Below are 26,134 nucleotides of genomic sequence, written 5' to 3' on the forward strand. Positions count from 1 at the left end.
AACATGACAAATTTCATCACGAGGCCACAAAAACTCCAAATACAGAAATAGAAATATGTTTCTTTCATATACGTTTTAACATGTCCGCTTCTTCCCATCTGAGTGAGTAACCCACATGGAAGTTGGACGACAAAGAGGCAAACGTTGCTCACAAAGGGAAATAGATGCAGCATGCAGATACAATGAACTGATTTCCCTACAGAGGCGGAGAAACTGTGAGCCGCATGCACAGAGAAAGCACAAGAGAAGGAGAGACACTCAGGAAGTTAACAGGGGAAGTTTAGTGGTTTTTTGCGTCATCACTTTATGCTGCTTCTTGTGTGCCGTTGCAGAGTGAAGGTAGGAACACTTGTTTTTGCTTTGTAACTTGTTTATTTCGCCCTGGTTCCCAGTTTTAAACTCCAACCTCAACAGGGTTGTGTGGACAGGGATGGGACGAGCGATGGGAGGGAGGCAGCAGGTGCCAGGGTGGTGGAGACGGCGGAGGGTTGAGTTTGAATGTCGGTCTGAGTTTGTATTTTCAAGCTCGACTTCCGCTGCAGTGAGAACGGGCCCTGCGATGGCCGTGACATGTGTTCAGGAAGGGCGAAGGGGCCATTTGTGAAGACGGCGGGGGGGTCAAAAAACCGAGACCGAAGGCTTCAGTTGGCCCAGCAGCTCAAAGAGTCCCAAAAAGTGTGACAGCGGTGATCATTCAGGGGCTCTTTTCACTGAATAGCAGAAGTACAGGCACAAGGGTGTGGCCTGTGATTCGAAAAATAAATTGAGTTCATCGGGGGGGAAGTGGAAAGCCACATTTGCACACCAAGGATTGAGTGCAGCTTGTTTGATTTTGCATGGATAGTCATCTGCAGTTTGCGCCAATAAAAACGTGTTTTTTTCTGGTTTTGCAGGGGGGAAGACTAACAGTTTGTCCAAAGACTCCAGCTTTACAATGCGATACAGCTCAAACAGGTGGCAGAGTTTCCAGCAGCAGCAGCAGCAGCGCGCTAGAGTCCCTGAAATGCACAGCTCCTCCACAAATTCACTGCCACACTAACGAGAGTTGGAGAGCAAATCCAGCCCAGGCAGGCAGGAAGGCAGGCTGAGCTGACGGAGGAGCAACACAGGCCGCTCTGAATGTGAGGTGGAAACCAGAGGCAGGAAGAGATGCGGAGAAATCGAAGAAAAGGAGGCAACAAAGAGAAGGTGTTTGGATGTGATCTGCTGGAGCATCTGATCGCCTCCAATCAGGAGAGTAAGTGGATATTCATCACCTCTGTCCTCACACATTCATCTCAAGACTGTATTTGTATTTCCTGCATTACAAAACCGCTGTCAGATTGCTGAGAACCTGAATGTAAAGCATCAGATGCATCTTATTGAGGGGTTTTCTTCTTTTTTAGCTGTCAGGATCATATCGTTTCATAAATAATCAATAGCAGAGACACTTATGTACCTTTTAAGGGACTTTTTATAATAACATTATAAAACCACAAAACTTCAACCACACCTGGTTTGACAAAACCTGATAATTTATTACTGCAACACATTAGTCTGTCTGGGGCTTCTGGAGTTCATCAAGTCAGAGGTTTTAGCTAAATTTGAGAATTTACAGCCTTTACACTTTAAAAAAAAAAAAAAAGTTGTCATGTCACAACTTCAAACTTCAGTGGGACTGGATATGATAGATCAACAGGGATTAGAGCAGAATTATGGATGCTCAAATAAAAATATCAAAACCCTAAAAGCTTTTATATTAGTATTCCTCTTTAATCTGATACTTACAAATAAAATCTAGTGCAACCACTTTCTTCAGAAGAGACTAAAAAGTGCAGTATTGTGTGGTAGAGTAGTTTAATTTAGTAGTTTTAGAGTTTTGCAAAGTGCAATGGACACAAATTTCAGTTTCTTGATGTGTAAAGCTGATAGTGACATCAATTAAAAAAAACGTAATCAGACATACATTGCTGCTAATTGGGGCATAGTATGTAAAATATACCTTTTTAGCCTAAAATCAAAGAAACTGTTATGTTATTTCCTCATCAAATTTATACCTGGAGTGTTGTTTTGATTCCTGCCTCAGCTCCTTCAGACTATCGGAAGCAGCAATTAGCAAACACCTGCTGGAACTACGCATTTTCTGAGCTCATCATATGACGCCATTAAGAACAGACATAAACGGCCTAATGGAGAAGCATAGTTGCTATTGCTATTATGACGTTCTGAAGGCAGCGTGTTGGAAAGAGCAGGACCTTCTTAAAGAGATAGAGGCCCAATTTCAAGGGATCAAGGTGCAAAATCAATTTCTTTTAGGTTAAGTTTGGTACACACTTCTATAACTGAAGGTAACATAGTTACTTGATTGTGCAACAAAATGGCACAATGTGCCTGGAAAATACATAACACTGACCCTTTAACGTTGACTCTGCAGGGTATTGACACCACAAACAGCAACTGATGACGAAAGGCATTAAAGAGAATTTTATCAAGCAAAACTTACAAATATCAGACATAAAATAAAATGTGACTTGAAAAGGAGCAAGGAACTAGAAGTGAATCAGGGCAAAAAACCCCCCTGAAAATCTGGCACTGAACAGAGAAAGATAAGAGCTTTTAATCTCTTGAATATCACAAAATATGGAAACAGAAAGGAAGAAAGTATCTATCTGTCAGTTTGTCTATGTATCTAACTGTCTATCTGTACAGCCAGGTAGCTAACTAGGTAGCTAGTTAGCTGTATGAGTGGCAGATTGGGTGAAACATGGGAATAATGAGGCAGTGTGGGTATAATATGAGAGAAACAAAAGATGACATACTAAACCAAAGAAATGCTAAAATTAATCTAAGGAAAGTAAATAGAAAAGCACAAAGAACAACAGAAACACAAAATACAAAGGAATAAGCTAATACATTTTGAGCGATAATTAATACAGAACCTTGAACAGAATATGGCAAGATGTGAACTGAAGTAGGAAACAACATAGAGGGAGTACAATAACCATGAAAATAGAAAATGACTATGAAAATAGACCTACAAGAAGAATTATAATGGCAGAAACTGAGGGGCATAAATCACCCAGGAGAAACAATCAAACCAAAAACACAAAAGAACTGAGGCCAATTCTTCAGTTTTTCAGATACCAAACATCCCTAGAAGCAGGAGTCTGTTTATGTTGTTTCTGCAGCTCATAAACATAATCATAAATATAGATAATAAAAGTTTACAATGGCAATGCTGAGTCTCTGACAATGAACCAGTAAAGTTTCATGCTTACCACTGCAGGTTATTTTTTTTACTTAGTGCATTGAACCCAAACCACAAAGGAGGTTGATGGGAGCATCTTCATGTTTCCTCTGTTTTCATGGTTTCACTGGGTTCATTGTGGGTAAAGATGCCAAAAATTGAGAGGCATTTTTTTTTTTAGATTAGGTCAAAGAGCTGCATGATGACACACCTTCCTAGTTGTGTCATCATGAAAAAAAAAACTGTTGCTTGTTCCAGATAATGTCTGCAAAGTTGAACTAATTAAAACTTTTATGACTTTCAGATCAGCCTTCATCTAGTTCTGGCCGTCTCTGGTTCGGTTAGACAACATTTAGCACCAAATTACGTCTTTTTGAAACAAAAGAAAACAGCTGAAAGCTCGTCACACACACAGGTCACGCCTGTAAATTGTGCAAAAATGCCAGAGTGCTGTTACTGGGATTTCATCAGAGATTGAAGAAGTTGAATTGCGGTCTTAATATTTTGTTTCACTCATTTGTTCAGCAGCAGGTATTGTGGTTATGACAGCATTCTGTCTCAATACAAAATCTGGTGGTTAAAGTGAACATGCATGTTTACTTTTATTGGAAAATTTCAACAAAGAAATTATTTATTTAATTATTTATTTTATGTGGGTATGAAAGATTAAATATAAATATTCCTCTAGATCATCATGAAGTTCCTGGAAGTCTTTTAACACCTTTTTTATACCAGTTTTCTTTTTTTTTTATCTGTCCAGTACATGAACCTAAACCTGACAGCATATTTTCCTAAAAATGAGGAAAATCTTTTATCTTTTCACTGCAAAAACGCAAGAAGCTTTCTAACACTCCTAACACAGAACAAATGTACCAGTGCAACTTGTACTATTTTATCAATATTCAAGAATTACTCACTTAAAACAAGCTCCTAAACCTTGCTGAAAGGGTATTTCAAGTAATATTTGCACTAGAAATTAGACAAAAATACTTTGCAAAATTTTGTGTTTTTGCAGCGTTGGATAGCAACAGCTGGTTTTAGCTTCCCGTATTTTTATGATCTGGTTTGATATGTAAAGTCCTATATTGGAATTCAACAAATGTATGAACAGAAGTACTATAACCTTTGTCCATACCTCATTTTGTCTGTTGTTCTATAGTTGCTTTTAATAATCAGAGTGATTTCCTGCAGTTCCCCTGGTGCTACGAGCCTGCAGCGAGTTTGTGGAGCAACATGGGATCGTGGATGGAATCTACCGCTTGTCTGGAGTGTCGTCCAACATCCAGAAACTACGGTGAGTGTTTTTTATTTGGCTAATTGTCTGATACCCCTTCACACTAGATATTTCCATGCTCTCAATACAGTCAAAGGAAAATCTAAGCACAACCTGAAGATTTCTGCCGTAAGAGGAGGAAGTGGCACAACCAGATATTTTTTAATCAAAAGGTGGACTGTTGGTGTGCATTAGCTCAATACCAAGATGGAAAGATGGAAGGTCAGCAATGACCTGTGAGGGATATTAAGACCATTTTTTAAACAATTTGTTACGACTGGCTCAGGGTCGTAACAAAAACATGAAACCATACCATGGTTAAAGTGAAATAAAGTAAATGTTTATTAACAAAAAACAACTATCAAAACAAAAGAAACTCAAAAGTGCAAAAGACGGGGAGCTGGGGCCTGGCAACTACCATTGCCTCTGCAGAATGGACGCTGAGGGCCACAGGCGACAAACCACCAACGACCAGTGACCAACGACCAGCTACGAGCCACCCAGCGCCGCTGAAAGACGGAGACAGCCAGCTTTAAGTATCCTGCACTCCAATCACCCGATCAGGCACACCTGCAAATGGGAGGAGCACAAAGAGGGACAACAAGACCAGCCTACAAGGCCCAGGGCCGTCACACCCCCACCCATAAAAAGCAGGTTCCTATAAGGAACCCTGCTCCTGCCTAACTCACCGTGCGTAAACAAACACAGCCGCCATTTTCACCAGTCGTACTTAGCAAAGTAGATATGTAATGCCCAGGTTTTCTTCTCCCTACTCCACTTTCCAAACCAGCAACTGGTGCACTCAGAAGCTCTTTTAAGGACAAGAAAAGGAAACAAAGAAAAAAAGAGCACAAAACAAACTACTAAACTGGAGCGCGAGATAACGCATCGGCTACTACATTGTTTTTCCCTTTAATGTATTGAATATCCATGTTGTAGGACTGCAGGAACAATGACCAGCGAATCAATCGCTGATTAGGACATTTCAGGGAAGACAAGAATGTCAGTGGGTTATGATCTGTAAACACCACAACACTAATGCCACCACTCAAATAAACATCAAAATGTTTCAGTGCCAAGATCAAAGCAAACGTCTCTTTCTCAATTACAGAGTAGTTCAATTGGTGCTTATTGAACTTCTTTGAAAAATAACTCACCGGTCTGCCAATACCCAGATCATCAGTCTGTGTAAGGACAGCTCCGGCTCCCACGTGACTGGCATCCACGTAAAGCTGGAACGGACGGTTAAGACGTGGTGCAGCTAATACGGGAGCAGCACAAAGGAGTCTTTTCACCTGCACAAAAGCCTGTTGACAAAGGGAAGACCATTCAAACTTTACATCTTTACGCAGCAAATTTGTTAGCGGCGCCACCACAGATGAAAAGTTTTGACAAAAACATCTGTAGTATCCTACCAGCCCAAGAAAACGCATCAGTTCCTTTTTTGTAGCTGGAACAGGAAACTGCCCTACTGCCTGAACCTTCGCTGCAACAGGGCGGACCTCACCTTGGCCAACCACACGGCCTAAATAGGTAACAGTTGCCCTTCCAAATTCACATTTGGCCAGGTTAACCGTTAACCTCGCTCCCGCCAAACGAGTGAAAAGCTCCCTGATGCGCTCCACGTGCTCTTCCCACGTATCAGAATACACCACCACGTCGTCCAAGTAGACTGCACACCCAGTCATATCACCAACCACTCTGTTCATTAATCTTTGAAATGTCGCTGGTGCATTTCTCAGGCCAAACGGCATCACCGTGTAAGAAAACAAGCCTGTTGGAGTAATAAATGCAGATACTTCACGTGCGCGTTGTGTCAAAGGCACCTGCCAATAACCCTTCAGGAGGTCAAACTTACTAACAAAGTTAGCAGAACCCACCTGGTCAACACAATCATCCATTCTCGGTAACGGGAAACAATCTGGTTTTGTCACAGCGTTAAGTTTGCGAAAATCCGAGCAGAACCGTAGGGTGTTATCAGGCTTTGGGACCAGAATACATGGAGATGCCCAACTGGACATACTCTGTTCTGCGATCCCATTTCGAAGCATGTAATCTACTTCTGCATCCAAATGCTTACGCTTCTCCAGATTCACTCTGTAAAACCGTTGTTTTATCGGCCTAGCGTCTCCCACCTCCACATCATGTTCGATGAGATGAGTGCGACCTGGCGTGTCTGAAAACAAACAAGGAAATTCACCTATTAAGTCTGCTAACTGTTTAGCATGACCTATAGGTAGGTGAGCCAACAACGTGTCCAATTTAGCCAACGCTTCTGAGTTTTTAAGACGCCCATGAATCAGAGCGCTGTCCAACTCATCTGTACCGCCGTCATTCCTCACAGGTGATACTGCGCTATCCGTGGTGCTGAAAGTCTCGCTGCCCCCATCAAGGCTGTTTACGGCACACACCGGGGTAACGCCATGAGGCTGAAATAAAACGTCATGAGCATAATATGCTTTTAACGTGTTAACATGACACAACTGGCTTTTCTTTCTCCGCTCTGGCATTGATATTAAATAGTTCTGGTCGGAAACCTTCTCCAGGACCGTATATGGACCAGAAAATTTAGCCTGAAAAGGAGAAGTCATGACTGGACACAAAGCTAACACTTGATCACCAGGCAGAAATGAGCGAACCTCAGCACGGCGATCAAACAGACTTTTCATTTTCCTCTGCGCTTCAGTCAGCCTCTCTTTAGCAAGATCCCGCGCCAGATACAAGCGTCTTCTGAAACCATTTACATAATCCAACAAGTTTGTCGGTGGAACGGATTCTTTAAGCCCGTGCGCTACCACAGCCAACGGACCCTTAACGTTGTGCGCAAAAACCAGTTCGTTTGGGCTAAACCCGGTGCTTTCCTGGGTTACCTCCCTGGCGGCCAGCATCAGCCACGGCAAACCTTCCTCCCAGTCGCCCGCCAGTTCTGTACAGTAAGCTCGCAGGAGAGACTTCAGAGACTGGTGGAAGCGCTCTAACGCCCCCTGACTCTCTGGATGATACGCTGTTGCTTTACTGTGTCGGATCCGTAACTGCTTCAAAACCTGACTGAACAAATGTGATGAAAAATTCGTTCCTTGGTCAGATTGTATGACTTTAGGGATGCCAAACACCGAAAAAAACTGAGTGAGCGCACGTACAACTGACCTAGCAGTTATTGACCGTAATGGATAGGCTGCTGGATAACGTGTAGTTTGACATATGACAGTGAGCAGATATAATGACCCAGCCTTTGAGCGAGGTAACGGGCCAACGCAATCAATTATTAAGTGCTCAAACGGCTCAGATGCGGCAACAATTGGGCGTAATGGGAACGGTTTCAAAGTCTGATTGGGTTTAGCAATGAGCTGACAGACATGACACATCTTAATGTAAGACGATACGTCCTTTTTAATACGCGGCCAGAAAAAATGTCTGAGCACCCGGTCATACGTTTTACGTACACCAGAATGGCCAGACTCGTCATGAGCAACTTTGCACACTGCGGAGCGGAGTTTAGTGGGAACCACTATTTGAAATACTGGCTCACCCACAATGTCAGCATGGGGTAACCATTTCCTCACCAACAACGAGTCCTGCAGAAAGTAGCCACATGCACAATCCGTGATTTCACTCAGCGGGCGCACCTGATCGAAGAGATTCTTGAGAGAAGCATCAGCTTGCTGCTCCGCCACGAACTCGCTGCGAGACAGAGACATGGGAAAACTGGACAATGGAAGAGTCATTTTTTTCACACATTTTTCCTCTTTCCCACTCTGAGCACGCGTCATGGCTCGAGTAACTGCGCATGCGGTAAAAACATCCGGGAATTCCCTGTTATTCTCGTCAGTCTGAGAAATGACTCGTTTAATCGGCTCCGACTTAACAAGTCCATCCAACTGCACAGTCTCCGCCCACAAATGTGTCCCAGCTAAACCGTTACCTAAAATCACAGAGACTCCGTCAATCGGCAAAGCAGGGCGCACAGCCAACTGTGCGTCACCCGTAAATAGTTCACAGTCAAGATATACTTTATGTAGTGGAACAAACAAGACGTTTAATCCCATTCCTCGCATCGGAACACAGGCACCTGTCTCAGATTCAACCGAGAACGGCAAAACATCAGCTCTAATGAAAGAGTCAAACGCGCCAGTATCCCTAAGGATCTTAACTGGAACCTTCTCCGTGCTGTTTGGCAGTGACACATACCCATCACGAATAAACGGCAGATAGGAGACGCCTACCTCAGAACGCTGAATGTTCTTCGCGTCCTTTAGATGATTCTGCACCGGTGCAGCCAAACCAACACCTTTAGGAGCAGTCTCAAACCTTTGCATTTCAGCTTTAAGCTGATAACAATCCGCCTTAATGTGTCCGCGTTTGTAACAATAATGACAAACCCGATCATCCCGAACAACCGGACTTTTAAATCGTCTGGCCTCATTTAGCTCAGCGACATCAACCCGATCAATGCGGTACTTGCTTCGCCCAAAAGATTGTCTGAAACCAACCTGATCTGAAAAATCCTTATGCGTCAGAACGTATTCGTCTGCCAACACTGCAGCTTCAGACACGGTCTTAGCTTTCTGCTCATTGATGTAAGTTGCTATGTTTTCCGGCAACCCGTTTTTAAACTCCTCCAGCAAAAGTAGATCGCGGAGCTGATCAAAGTTTTTTACCTCCTGTGCAGCGCACCACCGATCAAACAAAGCGGTTTTTACACGCCCAAATTCCGTGTAACTCTGATTGTCGGATTTTTTAAAGCGGCGAAATTTTTGTCTATATGCCTCGGGTACAAGTTCGTAAGCCTTTTCCACTGCACTCTTCACTTTATCATAATTTAAACTGTCACCAGGTGACATCGAGGCATAGGCTTCCTGTGCTTTACCCGTAAATACGCACTGCAAAAGCAACGGCCAAACATCCTTAGGCCACTTGAGTGTCTTAGCCACACGCTCAAACAAGACAAAATACTTGTCCACATCCGACTCTGAAAACGGTGGAATCAAACGAATGCATTTATTAATGTCAAACTGGGCCCCTGCAAGACCACTGTCCTGATCAGCAGAACCGCGCGCTGAGTCGCGTTTCGCAACTGCCTCCAATTCCAGTTTGCGCATTTCAACTTGATGTTGCAGCTCCAAACGACGCATCTCCAATTCCAATTCCATTTTACGCACTTCAGGGTAAAACGGCCCAACTTCACCCTGTGTGTTTGGTGCGGGAGGTGGCAAAACCTCTTGCTCAACCAATGCGGCGTATAAACGTCCTTTAATAACCCCCTTTTTCTCTTGTTTAACCACAGGCATGTTAAAATGAGCAGCAATGGCTATGAGATCGTTTTTAGTAGTACTATTAAACTTCTCCAAAGAGGGATCAGCTACAAAACTTTCCAGGTCAAACTCCATTTTCAGGACGAAAATTAATCACGTCACAGAAAGAAAAAACGCCAGCTAAGCGCCAACTACAGCGTGAAGTGAAAACAAATTGAAACAAGTGCACAATGGGTCCAAAGTAACCATGTCCCCACTATACTTTACCTGCCTGCCACGACTCACCTGATAAACTGATTCCTGGCTCTTCACGTGGATCGGCGGCGGGTTTATTAAGCACCAAACCAGTAAGAAATTAATCTTACGGACTGCCCCCGAGATCACTGCTCGCACAGTGAACGCTAACCGCAAACCCCCACGACACTATCAAAATAAACAGGTGAAGTCTAAAGCGACAGCACCTCTTAGCCTAGCAGGAGACACAGTCACTAAAATAGAACCAACACTGATGCACAAGCTCAAGAAACATTTCACTCACCTGCATATTGAACCAACCTACCAAATACGCCACAGCTGCCCAAAACAAGCCGGCCAAAAAAAAAACGTGTCACACCCAAATGGTGACGTCAGTGCTCACTCCTACAAACACGAAAAAAGATGAATGACAAAACATCACGCATTCAAACCATCAAGTTTACAAACTGTAGGAATTCTTGCTTTGGACGAGCCCCCATTTGTTACGACTGGCTCAGGGTCGTAACAAAAACATGAAACCATACCATGGTTAAAGTGAAATAAAGTAAATGTTTATTAACAAAAAACAACTATCAAAACAAAAGAAACTCAAAAGTGCAAAAGACGGGGAGCTGGGGCCTGGCAACTACCATTGCCTCTGCAGAATGGACGCTGAGGGCCACAGGCGACAAACCACCAACGACCAGTGACCAACGACCAGCTACGAGCCACCCAGCGCCGCTGAAAGACGGAGACAGCCAGCTTTAAGTATCCTGCACTCCAATCACCCGATCAGGCACACCTGCAAATGGGAGGAGCACAAAGAGGGACAACAAGACCAGCCTACAAGGCCCAGGGCCGTCACACAATTGGAATCCATAATTTTACAGTTACAAAATTATCCCCATGCAGAAATCGATTATGAGAAAAGCTAATCTTCCCAGAAGGGAATGTTGCTGTAAATTCACCTAAAACAAAACGCAGAAACTAGAGTCCGGACTTTAGCGAGTTAATTAATTACTTAGATTTTAACATGTTAACAATTTTAACGCAATTAATTGCATTTTCCTGAAAAACTTGAAAGGTGAATAGTGATAAAACCACTTTGCACTAATCTGAATGCTGAATAACATATTTAAAACTAAAAATATGTATGTAGCCATATGTCTATTCATTCAATAGTTTAGCTGCAAAAAGGGTTTTGGAATTGAAAATGTTTATTTTGTTGATTCATTTTGATTAATTAATTAGAATTGACACTATTAAATTAATTCAATTAAATAATTTAATTGAGTCCCAGCACTAGCAAAAACACAAGAGCTCCCTCTCAGGCTCTACAGGTCTCAGTTAGCATGTAAATAATGGAGTTTATGACAGAGTGGTTAGAAAAGGCTTTGTCAGGATGCAAATGATTAATGCAAAGATTCTGCATTCTGTACAATCTTCTTATGACAGCATTCGAAAATGAGTTTAGATCTTATCTAGATTTGTTTGTGAAAACCTTCTGAGGTGAATCTTTTGTTTCTGTGAAACCAGGGGCGAGTTTGAGAGCGACGGGTCTCCAGATCTGAACAAAGATGTATATCTGCAGGACATCCACTGCGTCAGCTCTCTGTGCAAAGCTTATTTCAGAGAGCTGCCCAACCCTCTGCTCACATACCAGCTGTACGACAAGTTTGCTGTGAGTAACTCTGATGCTGCTCTCTGAAATTACATGCTCAAGATCAAGTGGATTCCGAGAAGGTGAATGTTTTAAGAAATGGAAAATGCTAACAGTGCATGTCCTCCTGCAGGAGGCAGTGGCCATCCAGCTGGAGGAGGAGAGGCTGGTAAAGATCAGGGATGTGCTGAAGGAGCTGCCAGAACCTCATTACAGGTAGAGATGTCTGCAGCACAGCGAGAGCCTCTAAAACTGAATCCTCTGCTTCTTAATATTGACTAACTTATAGCAGGTTAAACTTAGCTAAAACGGTTGTAGTCCATTATGCCGTTGGTGTTGAAGGTTTATTTTTAGCCAAATTTGGCAGAGGTTCCAGATAAACAGTTTTAATAAAAAATTAAGGATTGAAGATAATAAACTATTCCTTTATTTTTGATATGGATGAACAAAAATAACACTGCATTAGATCATGTTTCTGTATCTTTTCTGTGTGCTTCAATCAAGGATGATAAATGAAAAATACTTTTTTTCCTTCTTCATTAAGCAGTAAAATTCAGTTTCTGAAATTACTTAGATTTTGTTGTTATGTTGTTATTATTCTTATACTTCTTATGTGAAGCATAAGAATATGGACATTTTAGAAATAAACTAATAAGACAAATAAAAAGAACATTCAATAAAGTCAATAAAGTAGTGCGAGAAAGAGGAAGGACCAGTTAATTTATTTCAATATTGACTTTAAATCTAATACATTTTATTTGTTTTTTCCTAAAATGTTCCAGTTGTGTAAGAAAACTTATTGTGCCATATACTGAAGTGACAGAAAAATATTTTTAAGAATGTACATTTTTAATGATATATTTTGTTTTGGGACCCACTTGTTTAGATTTTTTTTAAGTTCATTACTCTGACTTAATTTAAATGACTTTTATAGTTGAACAGCTTCAAATCTTAGCAGAAAATAAATAAATGAAATGTCACCAAGGATTCAAGTTCATAAAGTAAACACAGACATGACCCTTGTTTAAACATAATTGTTTGTCAGTGAGGTGTATATATAATGACAAATTGTAATTTTTTGAAAGATAAAATCACGTTGACCATTATTCTCGCAGGACTCTGGAGTTTCTGATGCGTCACCTGGTCAAGATGGCTTCCTATTCCTCAGAGACCAACATGCACGCTCGCAACCTGGCCATCGTCTGGGCCCCCAACCTGCTCAGGTGTGCTAACGTCAGGCTCAGCCTGTCTTACACCTGCTTTCTTACTTAAAACTGGCTTATGTGAAGTATTGCTTTGAGTCTCTAGAACAAGTGAATTGATGAAATCTGTCTAACTGTCTGTCTTTATACCTTATTTTCCATTGAAATCTTCCCTTTATCAGTTATTTATTCATCTTGGTCCTTCTTCAAATTCTCCTTCCTTGGGTTTTAACATGAATTAAAGCTGCTCCTTCTAAAAACCAGTTGATAAACATATTTATTTCCCTGCATGATAAGGTCCAAGGACATCGAGGCGTCGGGATTCAACGGTACCGCCGCCTTCATGGAGGTCCGGGTCCAGTCCATCGTGGTGGAGTTCGTCCTCACTCACGTCCCTCAGCTGTTTCCTCTGGAAGGTCTGGAGAAACACTCAGACATTCCCCACATTCAGACTGCTGCTTCATCTCTGCATTCTCCGTCCTTTAGGCGCACCTACAGAGAGGAGGAAGTCCCTCCCCTCGCCGTCGGCGCTGCCCAATCAGGAGCTCGTGTTCTTTAGGTCGCCGGGTTTTCAGCCTAACTTTGGGAACATTAGTCCAGGCGATGGTCCCCTCGCCATCAGACCCTACCACTCAATCATCGAAGGCACAGACAAGTGAGGGGATCATTGATCCGTTAGATAAAATATTAATACAGAACCATACTTACATTTAAAGATGGTTAAACTTATCCAACGCCACATGAATGTAAAGTAGCTTCATAGATATAGGATGTGTTGACATTACAGCCCATTTGGATAAAATTTAGACATTGTTCACTAAACTGTGTCCTCAGGAGGAAAGGATCGCTCAAAGGCAGGAAGTGGATGTCCATTTTCAACATTGGAGGACGATTCCCAGACCCGCGACGGAAACACAAACATTCTGCCAAGGGTAGGAAATTAGAGATTTGACTTCTTTGTCTCTATTCTCGGGTTTTTCCAAAAACAAAACAAAAAAATGTGCTTTCAGTTTTATTTATTTAAATGAGTAAGCTCCAGATTATCTGATAAAATTAACTTTTGGAGTGGTAGAAAAAATAAAACGAACCTTTACCACATTCCTTTAAATGCTTTCTGCGTCTTTATAATCTCCTTCATGAAGTTGTCACTACCTTTTGTAATTTCAGAAAAAGACAGAGCATCTTTAAGACCGGCAAGAAGCATGGACTCCCTCAGCACACCGTCCTACCCAAATGAAGGTGCTTTGCTCTCAAATATTAAAAATATTGGTTTAATTAATCAAAGGAGATTTATAGCAAGAAACTCTTTTTATTTTATTTATTTGCTGTGCCTAATTGATGTGATGCAAAGTTCTTTTTATTTTAGTAAAATTGCATGTTCTATTGTGAAATAGTTTTGTGGTGACATAGAAAATTTAGATGATAGTCAAAACAATTAGCTCCTAATTTTATTTCCTATTGATTAAGTAAGCAGACCACAGTACCAAAATAAAAAAAGATAGATTTAAAAAAATACCAATAAAAAAAGACCAAGAATAAATTATATCAGAATAAGAACAATTTAGCTTTGTTTTGAAAATGCAGTTAATTTAATAAGCTTAATTTGCAACTTTATCTACTGAAGAAGCTAAAGTGAAGCAGAAAACTTTTTTAAGTCTGTAAAGATGCAGAATGATTGGCAAAGCAAGTATGTGTCAAAAATAAATGCAGTAGAAACATTTTTAACAGCAGAAATTGAAAGAGAAACAAAAAAAAAATGCTGACGGAGCTGAATTTAAAACATACAAGCATGATAGACAATAGAAGATAACTGAAAGTGGACCTGTTATGCAAAATTATCATTTTATACACTTTTATACTTCCATTTAGATTTGCACTGCTTCTATAAACAGCCCAAGTGTTTAACCAAACAACCCAGATGTTTTTCTGCAATAAGTTAATATTTTTTGGTGTCTGAAAAATGAACCGTTTCAAAAACCTCCAGATTGTAACGCCACAAATTAGCAACTCCTGTTACCTAGCTACTCCAGTGACGTGTTGGGACACGTTACCTAGCAACCACAGCTGAGCACCAGCACATTTGGGCTCAGTTGGTTTTACTGCTGTATGTGCTGTACAATGGCTGCTGGAAAAGACAAGTGTTTTGTTGTTGACTTACCGCCAGAAACCACTTACTGCATTCTTGTTGGTTGTGGAGAAGGCTCTACTAATGCTTTTCAAAGATGTATGGTTGTATAACTGCGCATCAGTTTGCAGCCATTTTCACATGTGAGTGTAAATGTTGAGCTAAAGGGGCGTGGCCAGCAGCAGCTTATTTGGATTTAAAGCGACAACACACCCTAACACTGCTCAAAATATTTTTACCCAAGTAAAAGTAAAAAGTAGCCGTCCAAGAAATGACTCAAGTACGAGAAAACAAGTATTTGGTAAAACGTCTACTCAAGTACAGAGTAACGGATCAAATTATCAATCATTTAATATTTAAAAATTACATAATCAGATGCATATAAAGTTAATTGGAAATGTTTGTATACTAAAGATGAAAATGACAAGAACTGATTTAAATAACAAAAAATAACAAAATCAGGCAAAATAAATAATAGGTTTCTTTCAATAAAAAACTTATGAAACTTTACCAAAAACTACAGGTGTGTGTCTGTGTCTGGTGAATTTTTGGTTAAAACATGTTTGTTTTTCATTCATTTGGTATAAAATTCAGAAATAGTAAAAATACTCCTAAAAGTAAGGTTTTTCAAAAAAGGTACCCAAGTAATTGAGCAGATGTAACTAGTTTCTATCCAACTCAGGTTGTTTTGAACCGTTTCTCGTATTTCAGGTTCCAGGCGCTCTGGGCCGCGTCCTCCATCCACCAACTTGTCCCCTGCTGCCACCAGCCTGGCTCCGCCCGGCTCAGACTCCGCAGCGCCCGCCCGGTTAGGGAGCAGAGAATATGCCGTGACCTACCGCAGAGGAACGGGTTTAGTGAGTGGAGGAGCAGGCACCCAGGGGACCTACACGGCTCTGGACCCAGAGGGTTTAGCGGTGCCAGGCAGCGAAGGCGTCCAGACCAGGTCTCCAGGACTCTCCAACAAAGCCAGACGAGCGGCTATGCACATCACCGGCCCCACCATGGTCACCGTGCCGCTACATATCACCTCCAACCTGGCGTTGGGGCTTCTTCAAGGAGGTGGCAGTGACAGGGTCATCATCCGGGGAAGAGACAAAGACGGAGGGGACAAGCAGGACGACAAGGAGGCAGGGGGAAAGATTGAGATCAAGGAGCCAAAATTAATGGAGTGGAACGTGGAAGAGAGCAAAAATGTTGAAGAAAAGGACAAGAGTGAAAATGAAACGGAAGATTTGGACACAGAGGGACATAAAGGGGCAGCAGAAGTCTCTGAGGAGGAGAGGAATGAAGGAGAAGAGAAAAACGGTAAGGAGCTAAGAGAAGATTGTGTACACAAGGAGACGGGAGGAAAACATGTACCAAGAGAAAAACGAGTGAAAAGCCACAACTCCAGCACAGAGGAAGATAATCACGAAAACATGGGAGATGAAGACCAAGACAGCGAATACATGGGTGATTATTACAAATTCATAACCAGAATTAATCAATGATTAGCTAAACATGTTGACCTAAATATGTTGTAATTCTTCTACTAACCTAAAAGTTTCTGTTTGTATGATGCAGTATTAGAAAATAAAAAATGCATAAGATTACTGGAATAAAGTCACAGTAGTACAAGAATAAAGTCATAATATTAGAAGAATAAAGTCAGGATGGCGATAATAAAGTTATGCGAGAAGAAACTCACAATATTATGAGAATAAAGTCAGTATTATGAGAATTGTAACTTTAGAAGAAACCTATATTTCGAGGTTTTAAAGTTGTAAAAGAATAAAGTTCAAATAATACGCTCACAAAGTCATAATGATATGAGACTAAAGTCATAACACAACTTTATTCTCATAATATTTTGACTTTATTCATGTAACATTATGACTTTGTTAGCGTATTATTTCAACATTATTGTTTTACAACTTTATTCTTGTGATATTATGAGTTTCCTCTTGTTACATTATGATGATATTTTCATAAAAGTGTGAAATTATCTACGTAATTGTATTTTATTCTTTTCATTTTCTAACTGTAGCCCTAGTACTCCATCATATTTCTGACCCTGATCATCATTTGTTTACAGAAATGAAGGGATCAGAGCTGAACTGTCAGCAGGCGGCTGCAGCCTCGCAGCATGAAGACGACAGCGTTTCTGATTCTGGTGATTTTCTAAACTCAACTGAAGCCGAGGAAGACGACCACAAACTGTCGGGCTACATCCAGGACAACTTTGAATTCCTGGACCAGATGGACTGCAGCGCCATGGACCACATGGACTGCAGCGTGTCCTATCAGGTGGGACATTATTATCTCACAAATTATGTAGAATTAACGTTCAGCAATAAGCTGAATTAAAAGGCTTGATCATTTCCATTTTGATACTTTTTGAAGGGCAGTTTTGTTTACAGAGACTTCATAATCCATTTTATTTATGTTTCTGATTATGTGTGTTTTTATTTATATTTTATTTAATGTTTTGGTCGTTTTTTTTTTTTAAATATCTTCTAGTTTCAGTGTAAAGCGTTTACTTTACAAAATTAAAGTTGCTTGATCTTTGAGAAGGCGAACTTGCTTTGTTGCACCATTATTATTAAAAAAAGGTTTCAAAACATACAACGGCGTATTAGGGGTATCGTAGAAGGAAAAAAAAAGAGGAGTACATTTCTGCCAAAAAACTCAGAAATTAATTTAAATGATTAATTTCAGAAATTTTCTAGATTTTTTTTAAATTGATGAGTTTGAAAAGTAAAAAAAAAAAAATCTAGAAAAAAACTCAGAAATTTTGAGAAAGCAGAAATTTTCTAGAACAAAAACAGTTTCAAAAGTTGAAAATGTTCGATTGAACAAGTTTTTCTGAGTTTCAAAAGTAAAAAAAAATTTGACTTTTGAAACTAAAGTTTCTGAAATTATTCTCAAAATTTCAAGTTTTTTCTAGAAAATTATTGACTGTTCAATCTCATATTTCCAGTTTTTTTTTTTTTTTTTAGGAAATTACTAAAATTAATCCCAAAATTTCTGCTTTTTTTCTAGCACATTTTCGACTCAGGAATTATTGTTCATTCCCGCCAATAATTTATCATCCAGCAAAGTTTGTTATCATGACAGATTAAATAAATATCTTTAGCATTTTGGTCTCTTTGCCTTTCAGATTAATGAGTTCTCTGTCGAGCCTCCTGGTCACTCTGATGATGAGTATGAAGTCATGGCTCAAGCTGAGAGACAGACGCTGAGTGCGACCGAGCCGAATCCACACAGACCGCTCAGCCTCGACCTGAACAGTCGACACACTAAATCCCTCAGCTTGCCCTACATGACGTCGCCCGTAGACGGACCGGAGGAACGCTCTTCCTCTGACGATGTTTCAGAAGACGAGGGAGATGAAGACGATTACAGCAGCGACGAAGATGAGAGCATGTTTGTTAAGAGCCTGCCTCCAGACTTCTTCTTGAGCAATCTGTCTGGGCTGGAATCAGACAACCAGGACTGTCCCAGCCCTGAGCTGGTCCAGGAGCTGCTGAGGTCTGAGGGAAAAAGCTGCGAACCGTTGGATGTTGAACTTTCTGTTTGTAAAGAAGCAACTGAGCATGTGCAGGAAAACGCTGGAAACGATGAAGAAAAGCAAGAGACAAAAAAGGAGGAAGAGGATGAATCTCGTCATGGAGAAGATCAACTTGAAACGGACACACAGAGGTAATAAATTATTAACATTTTGCTCATGAATATATGATTTCAGTTCAGTTATCAAGCCATTCTATCATTCAGGTTTAAGAGGACCAAATATGATTTGAAAAGTGTAAAATATGAAGAAGACGCTATAAATAGCACAAGGATATTGGCATTATAAAGATTGTTTTACTTCCTGGCTGATGTCTTCAGATGTTGCCTCAATATTTCCACATAATGTTCTTTCCTCATTATGGCATCTATTTTAAGAAGTGAACCAGTTCCTCCTGCAGCCCCACGACATGATGCTGCCGCCTCCGTACATCACAGTTAGGATGGTACAACCATCCCCGTTTTAATTTTTCCTTTCCCATCATGTCAAACATAAAAGCGCCGTGTTTAAGGTGTGGCTTTAAAATACATCCACAGGTTTTCCTAAAGTTAACTCAGACGTGTCAGTAAATCTATCAGACATTCATGGAAGGAAGACCAAAGGGTTTGATCCATATCATACAGATTAAAATACACTTTTCCTTATTACTGACTAAATGTATGCAAACTTTAGATTTTTTCTAAAAAATTTTCTCACCAAGTTTTCTATAAATAATTTTGGTAATTCTAACTAAGGTGAAACAAGAAATGTTTGGTCTGATTAACTTCAGACAGAGAGAAAATGTATTCAGGTCATGTAAATATCTGGTTTCTGCGGTACATAAATAAGCAGAATAAAGAATAAAAATACTGCACAGAAAAGGTAAAATTTCAGCATAAATTCAGTGTAGCAGTAAAAATACTGTAATCCAGTAAAGAAGAATGTGCTTCTGTCGAGGTGGTTAATTAAAAATGTACAAAAAATGAATTAAAAACTTTTTACTAATAGTGACAATAAAAAAACTGTACAAAAGGAAAGTTGTACAAATACCAACAGGAATATAAATACTTATTAAGTCATTAGTTATTAAACTAAAGTGATCAAACTAAACTAAAGTGAACTAATGTGAACTAAACTAAACTAAAGTGAACTAATGTGAACTAAACTAAACTAAAGTGAACTAAAGTGAAACGCACTAAGCAAAAGTGAACTAAACTAAACTAAACTAAAGTGATCAAACTAAAGTGAAGAGAACTAAAGTGAAGTGAATCAAAGTGAACTAAACTAAAGTGAATTAAAGTGAAGAGAACTAAAGTGATCAAACTAAAATAAAGTGAATTAAACTAAAGTGAAGTAAACTAAATTAAAGGGATCTAAAGTAAAATGAAGTGAAGTGAACTATGTGCTACTTTGAGTTTGTGTATCCCAATAAAACACATTTAAATTGGTTTGTATTTTAATGTGACCAAATAGTATAAAGTTTCTTTAGGAAGATTCTGTTCGTTTTTCTGCTGATTTACTAATATTGCAGACGTCTGAACTGCTTTTTATTTGTCCTTTTGGCAGGACAACAGATGAATCTCCAAGCGCCGCAGAAGACGATGAAAGTGAAAAATGTCTAACTTCAGAAGCATCAACAAGCTGCTGTGAGGAGCTTCAGGAAACCGACAGCGTGACTGGAGCAAAAGCTGAGGACGGGGAAGAGGTTCTGGATGAGCCTGGAGATGATTCTCTTTTGACGACAAGAGATGATACGTCAAAAGACATTGAAGGACAAGTCAGTGAGGAGGACAATGCAAACAGCAGGACAAGTAGTGACATTTGGAGTGAGATTGAGGATGTTGTTTGTGAAGTGATTGAGGATGAGGAGAGTGAGCAGTCTGAGAGGAAGGCTTCTCCAGAGGCTGATGTCGAAGAAGATGGAGAAGCGGAGGAGGAAGACGTGACGAACAAGACAGAAGCGTCATCACTGGAGCCAAATGTAGAAAAACCTTCAGAGGAAGAGAGAAATGAGTTAAATCAAGAAGCTGAGCATCAAAACATCGGAGATGTGGTTTCCGAAGAAACAGAAAAGGAGAAGGAAGACGCAGACAGAGCAGAAAGCAGAACACAACCGAGCGCCGATAAACAGCCAGTGATCTCATCTGATATTAGGGACTCAAAGGAAGGAAGTAATCCTGCAAACGGCAGTGGCAGCCCAGGAGGTGTTGGGAGGAAACTGGTCGTCTCCAAGCAGCCTAAGGTTTACCAGGTCAAAGCCGTGCCGGTCGTTCCCCCGAAGCCTCAGCACTGCAAAATCACCGCGCTGACCCTCCGTCAGCAGCAGCAGGAACGAGAGAGGAAAGACAACGCTCTGAAGGTCCCCACAGAGCAGGAGCGGGACGGAGACGGGGACAGCGAGACCGCCGAGAAAAAGGACAGGCCGTCAATGCTCAGAGAGAAGAGGAGGGACGGCCTGGACGCAGCGGTGAGGGACGCGAAGAGGAACAGCCCGCTCAGCATGTGCTTCGATGAGGCGGTGGCCATTGCGACGCTGAGGCGGGAGAAAGAGCGAGGAAGAGAAGGAGAGGCGGACCCAGAGGGACTGGGGAAGTGAGGGACAGTAGCTGGGCCTCCATTACAAATGTGTGCAAAACTTTGTCGACATTCCAGAAACAAAATTTCACAACTGCGACGTTTTCATGAAATAAGAAATGCAATTTAAAATCATGTTTTTGTTCACGCAATATGTCCACAGCAAAGACAGATGTAAACAGTTACTTGAGATTATAGTCATAACTCAGCGACAAGTCTCTTATATTTGTGAACGGTTACGTATGCAGCGTTTTGGGGAAATTGTAGATTTTAGCTACAGATTCAATATGTCTGAATGACAAACTCATCTTTTTATAAACTATGAGAACTTTGTTGGATCCAGCTGGACATAGTTAGAAAAAAACAAAAACATTTGTCCTTCTATCACTTCCTGTCATCTTCTTTGGCGTTTCTGACAGTAGCTGTCGATCACACGAGCCGTGTGATGCGAAAAAATGTATTCCATGGCAGTTTTGTGAAATACATCCATTTCGGTATGACTGAAAAACCACCTCATTCTACCACAAAAGTGAGATTTTTCAAAATTGCTGGCTGTGTTTCCATGAACCGGATTTTAAAAATTCCAAATTGCCCAAATTTACTAACAGTGGAAACACAGCTAGTAAAACTTCATCATTATTTTATTTTGTGATTGCTGACATTTTTGTCATCAATGTTAATATTTAGTTTTATTGGTTTACAAGCATCATAGTAGCTTTGTTGAAAACAGTTTATAAAGTTATAAAGGCGTAAAAAGCTACCACCATATAGTTTAGTGGTAAAATCTCACCAAAATATTTGACTCATTTTTCAGTGGAAAAATTCTCCTACACATCTGTATCATCTGTGTAATTATTGGCACCCGTGGAGCCTTGGTGACCCCAGCATGCCACTTTGTGACTTGTTAAGATAAATGTGGGTTCCAGTTGTTTTGCATTTTTAATTATTGCTCTGCCCCTAAGGGCAAGATGCAACGAGAAGCTACTTATTTTCTCATTTGTATATCAACTTCCCTAACTTTAATGATATAGCTCCTTCTCTTTCCCATTTTGAAAAACAGCTAAGAGAAATCGGCCTCTGTGTCACGTTACACTTCCACCCCAGAACTAGGAACAACTTAAAAATATAGAGAATAAATAAAAAAATAGTTCAACTTCATTTAGGTCACAATAATTGTGACGGGAGGCATTTCTCACATGAGATTTTCATTCCTACTGAATAAATGTGGTAAAGTTAAAAGTGTATTTTTCAATTCTTTTTTTCATTTTCAATGGTGAGATTATGGAACTGAAATGGAAGATGATAATTTAACTTAAGGCTTTTCATACATCTTTACCCGATTTTTTCTCATTTTAATTTTGCATTCGTCAGACACAAATGAAATAATAGAAACTTGAGATCCAGTTTGTTATAAGTGTGTTGAAGTCATTATAACTTAATCCCAGGCTTTAATAATTCTGCCTGGAATTATTCTAAATAAAATATGAAAAATGCAAACATTGAGGTGGAACGAAGTATTTAGTGCTGCTCCAACATCACATTATACAGATGAACAGCCTTTATAAATACTCGTCATTCTTCATCTCTGTTGTGTGATGGTTGTATTATAAAAAAAAAAAACATTTCACTTTGTTTACCTGCATTTTGATTCTCAAGATTTTGGAGATTAGTTTTGAGCACTTACCGTTTGCACTTATCTTTGGGTCAGTTGTTTCTATGCAAAGTTTATGTACATAAATAGTTTATCTGAAATTGATTGATTGACATGTCTGGTTTGAGGCATTTGAATAAAGAGCATTGTGAATTAATGAAGTGTTTGTTGCACTATGTTCTTTTTAGAAAACACTAGATGTTATTACCTTGTATTGGAAACCACATGGACGTTTAGATCTGCAGATATTCACGTATGTCTAACATAACGAACATTTCGCTTATATCCTCCTGACTACCAGTAGTTCATTTTTGTCCTCTGTAGAGGACATTTTTAAACTTGAATATTTCCCACCCCCTGCATTCTACTCAATTAATTCCTTTTGGTGTCTGGAGAGGACATTTAGGGCTTTTCAATGATACCACATGTGAAGGGGTGGGATTTTTGTACGTACCTTTTTCTAATTCATAAAAATGGCATTTATCAGCAGTAACACATTTTATGGGAAGAGACAAAGTAAGTGCATAAAATCTTTTATTACCTTACAAAGACTGTGGGATTTAAAAAAAATGGTGATGGACAATTTTTTTGGTTAGTAATATTTAGTAATAGTCAGGAGGATATTAGAGGCTTTACGGTTACTGGTGTTTACCTCACTTCCGGCTTCGAATTTACCGGAAGTAAATCAAAATAAAACAGGTGGGACGCTGATTCTCATATTCACAGGAAGCCAAAACTTCACTTCTGTTTAGTGTTTTAAACTCTTCCAGTGGGATGTCTTTCCCCTCAGCTTTCAGTACGCAGGTGGCCGCCATCATGGATGTTCTGGCCAAAGCTGCGGTGGCGGAAATAACGATGCTGGTGGAGGAGGGCAGCGTGGCTCTGCGGCTGGAGGTGAGCAGGAGGGACAGCGAGATCCAGGAGCTCCGGAGTAACCTGAAGAGGACGGAGGCTGAGCTCCGGAAAGCTCAGGAAGCGGCTGCAAGGCGAGCTACAGCCGAGAAACAGGTGCAGACCGCAGCAGCGGCGGGTCAGGAACCGTGGAGAGGTGAGAGGAGGACACACCAAACTGGATTCAAAATGTCTTCAGTTCAGACTGATAACTGATAAACAACGTCTTCTTAACTTTTACCTTAGAAGTACATTAGGTAGAATAATTATTTTAACTTTCCGTTAAATTCGTCTAAAACAATCATGTTTAATTATTTTAATAATTACACATATCGGAGATTAAAGGTGAAACTCTTCTTGTAGTCAGTCTCAGTAAAGTTTGTCCTTCTGTGAGATGCTTGAGGAAGATCTTGCATGATTGATGATAAAACGTGGTGGATTCAGTGTTGAGCTGGGCAGGTACTGTTGCTGCAAAGCTGTGTCTGTCACAGTAACACATTTTGCAGGATGATATTTATATTCCCAGAAGTTATTGTAATAAAATATAATTTTAATTGTTTTCACACCATTGTCAAGTAATATAACGGTAATGGCATAATAATGCAATTCTCAAAGATCAAATAAACTTGAAATTCTAATGATCTTCTAATACTGGAAGACATTTTGAATATCCAAAATAAATAAACAACAGAAACAACAAATACAATCAATTGTGATGTCTCTGTAAGCAAAAATTGCCATTGAAAAGGACTATAAGAGACCAAAACACCAGCCTGAGGAGTTTTATCATCCAGTTTTAGGTAGAAAGAGAGAAAAAATAGCTCAATAATAATTTTCATTTATCATGCGATTAATTGATTTATTGCTTATTGCAACAGGCTTGAGCAAAACATTTCCACCGCCGTACTTTATAGTTGGTATACGGATAAAATCAGATTTTAGCAAAAAATTTTATCTGAGCATGAAGACCTGCTGTGTGAACGTAGGCGAAGGTTCTGCTGGACTTACTGTTCTGAACAACATTTTCAGATTGTAACCACGTCATGCTATTGTTTTCTTTTGGCTGCAGATACGGAGAAACATCCTGAAATTGTCGGGGATTATCCTGAACTAAAAACTGCGGTTTCATTCTGCGAGACTCGCGTCAGCCCAGATGTGAAGCAGGAGCCAGAAGGTGAACTTCGGTTCGATGAAGCAACCGAGCATGCAGCGACGGACGCACCGGATCGAGGCGACCCCATCTGGCCGGCTTGTGGAGTGTTTGAGAAAAGCTCTGTTGCAGTTCAGGAGCAATCACAGATGTTTCCATGTAATGACATGCGGAGTACATATTTACCTTCGGGAAAGGAAGGAGAAGATGTTTGCTTTAATGTGCCGGTGAAAGAAGAGCTCTCTGTACTTGTTGAGTCCGTTTATAAAGACGATTTGCTTCCTGGTGTCATTCGGGATGATTGTATGGAGTCTGGAGGGCCGTCGGCAGCTTCACTTTATGCACAGGCAGAATCCTCTGGATCAAATGAAGAGATTATCAACAGGAAAATGAACTGCAGACCAAAAAGGCTTATGACCGCATGGCGAGGGAATCAGAGCGTCTACATCTGCTCGGTGTGCAACAAGAGTTTCCTCCGCTTGTCTCAGCTGGAGGAGCACAAGAGCACCCACCAGGCCTCCAAACCTTTCAGGTGCCTCGAATGCGGGAAGTCGTTCACCCAGAAGACCCGGCTGAAGACGCACCAGCGGGTCCACACGGGGGAGAGGCCGTTCAGCTGCAGCATCTGCGGGAAGAAGTTCTCCAGGCAGGACAACTGCCTGAGACACGAGCGCTTCCACAGCGGGCTGAAACCGTTCAGCTGCAGGCAGTGCGGGAAGAGCTTCACCGTGCTGGGAAACCTCAAAATCCACCAGGTGATCCACCTGCGTGGACGGTAGCACCAACAGTGTTTGAACCGTTGCATCAAACGGAAAACTTTCACAGATTAATTGTAATAATCCACAACGAGGCAGGAATGCAATTCAGATTAAAGCATGGATAATAAATCTGCAGCCTTTTAAGAAATATGTTTAGATGTTGAGCCAAAATGCTGATTTATTTTTGGATAAAAGGGATTTTAAAAAAATATTTGTCTTGTGTTTAAAGCTAATCTAATGAATGTAAAAGTTGTTTTGTCTGGATGTCACCCATTAATGGCTTTAAATGTACACGTATTACAATAAAAAACATTTTGTGCATCTTTTGCTTTAGTGCTTTTTTTCCCCTCAGGTATAAACTTTCTTTTCTGAGTTTTTGTTGAATTTTTCCTCTTTAATATTTATTATCAGTTACCTGTTTGGGTGTTTCTGCTGAGTTGCATCAATCATGGCAGTGCATTTTATTCAAACTTATGTTAGAGTAAAATGAGGAAAATGTGAGATCACTATCTCTTAAGCGGTAAAATTAACATTTTCTGCAAAACAGAATTTTCGAGTTTCATTTATTGATATTTGTCAGTCATCAATTTAAAAAATTGAACTTCATCA

General features: G+C 40.3%; 2 protein-coding genes across 2 annotated transcripts; both read left to right on the forward strand.

Moving 5' to 3' along the window:
- The first annotated feature begins 205 nt into the window (after window positions 1-205).
- On the forward strand, window positions 206-22,883 carry arhgap30 (Rho GTPase activating protein 30). Its single transcript, XM_008433988.3, has 14 exons — window positions 206-339; window positions 894-1,237; window positions 4,418-4,520; window positions 11,522-11,666; window positions 11,779-11,861; window positions 12,761-12,868; window positions 13,145-13,263; window positions 13,334-13,502; window positions 13,682-13,779; window positions 14,015-14,086; window positions 15,684-16,427; window positions 17,050-17,261; window positions 18,115-18,656; window positions 20,068-22,883. The coding sequence occupies exons 2-14, from the start codon at window positions 1,150-1,152 to the stop codon at window positions 21,095-21,097; spliced, it is 3,513 nt and encodes a 1,170-aa protein (XP_008432210.1). The 5' UTR covers window positions 206-339; window positions 894-1,149; the 3' UTR covers window positions 21,098-22,883.
- A 500-nt stretch (window positions 22,884-23,383) lies between these two features.
- On the forward strand, window positions 23,384-25,846 carry LOC103479513 (uncharacterized). The gene is made up of 2 exons (XM_008433987.2): window positions 23,384-23,774; window positions 24,687-25,846. Exons 1-2 carry the CDS (start codon window positions 23,501-23,503, stop codon window positions 25,544-25,546), a joined length of 1,134 nt encoding a protein of 377 aa, XP_008432209.1. The 5' UTR covers window positions 23,384-23,500; the 3' UTR covers window positions 25,547-25,846.
- Window positions 25,847-26,134: the final 288 nt, after the last annotated feature.

Source organism: Poecilia reticulata, chromosome 17 (genome assembly GCF_904066995.2).
Source record: "Poecilia reticulata chromosome 17, P_reticulata-male-v2, whole genome shotgun sequence".
Classification (NCBI taxonomy): Eukaryota; Metazoa; Chordata; class Actinopteri; order Cyprinodontiformes; family Poeciliidae; genus Poecilia; species Poecilia reticulata.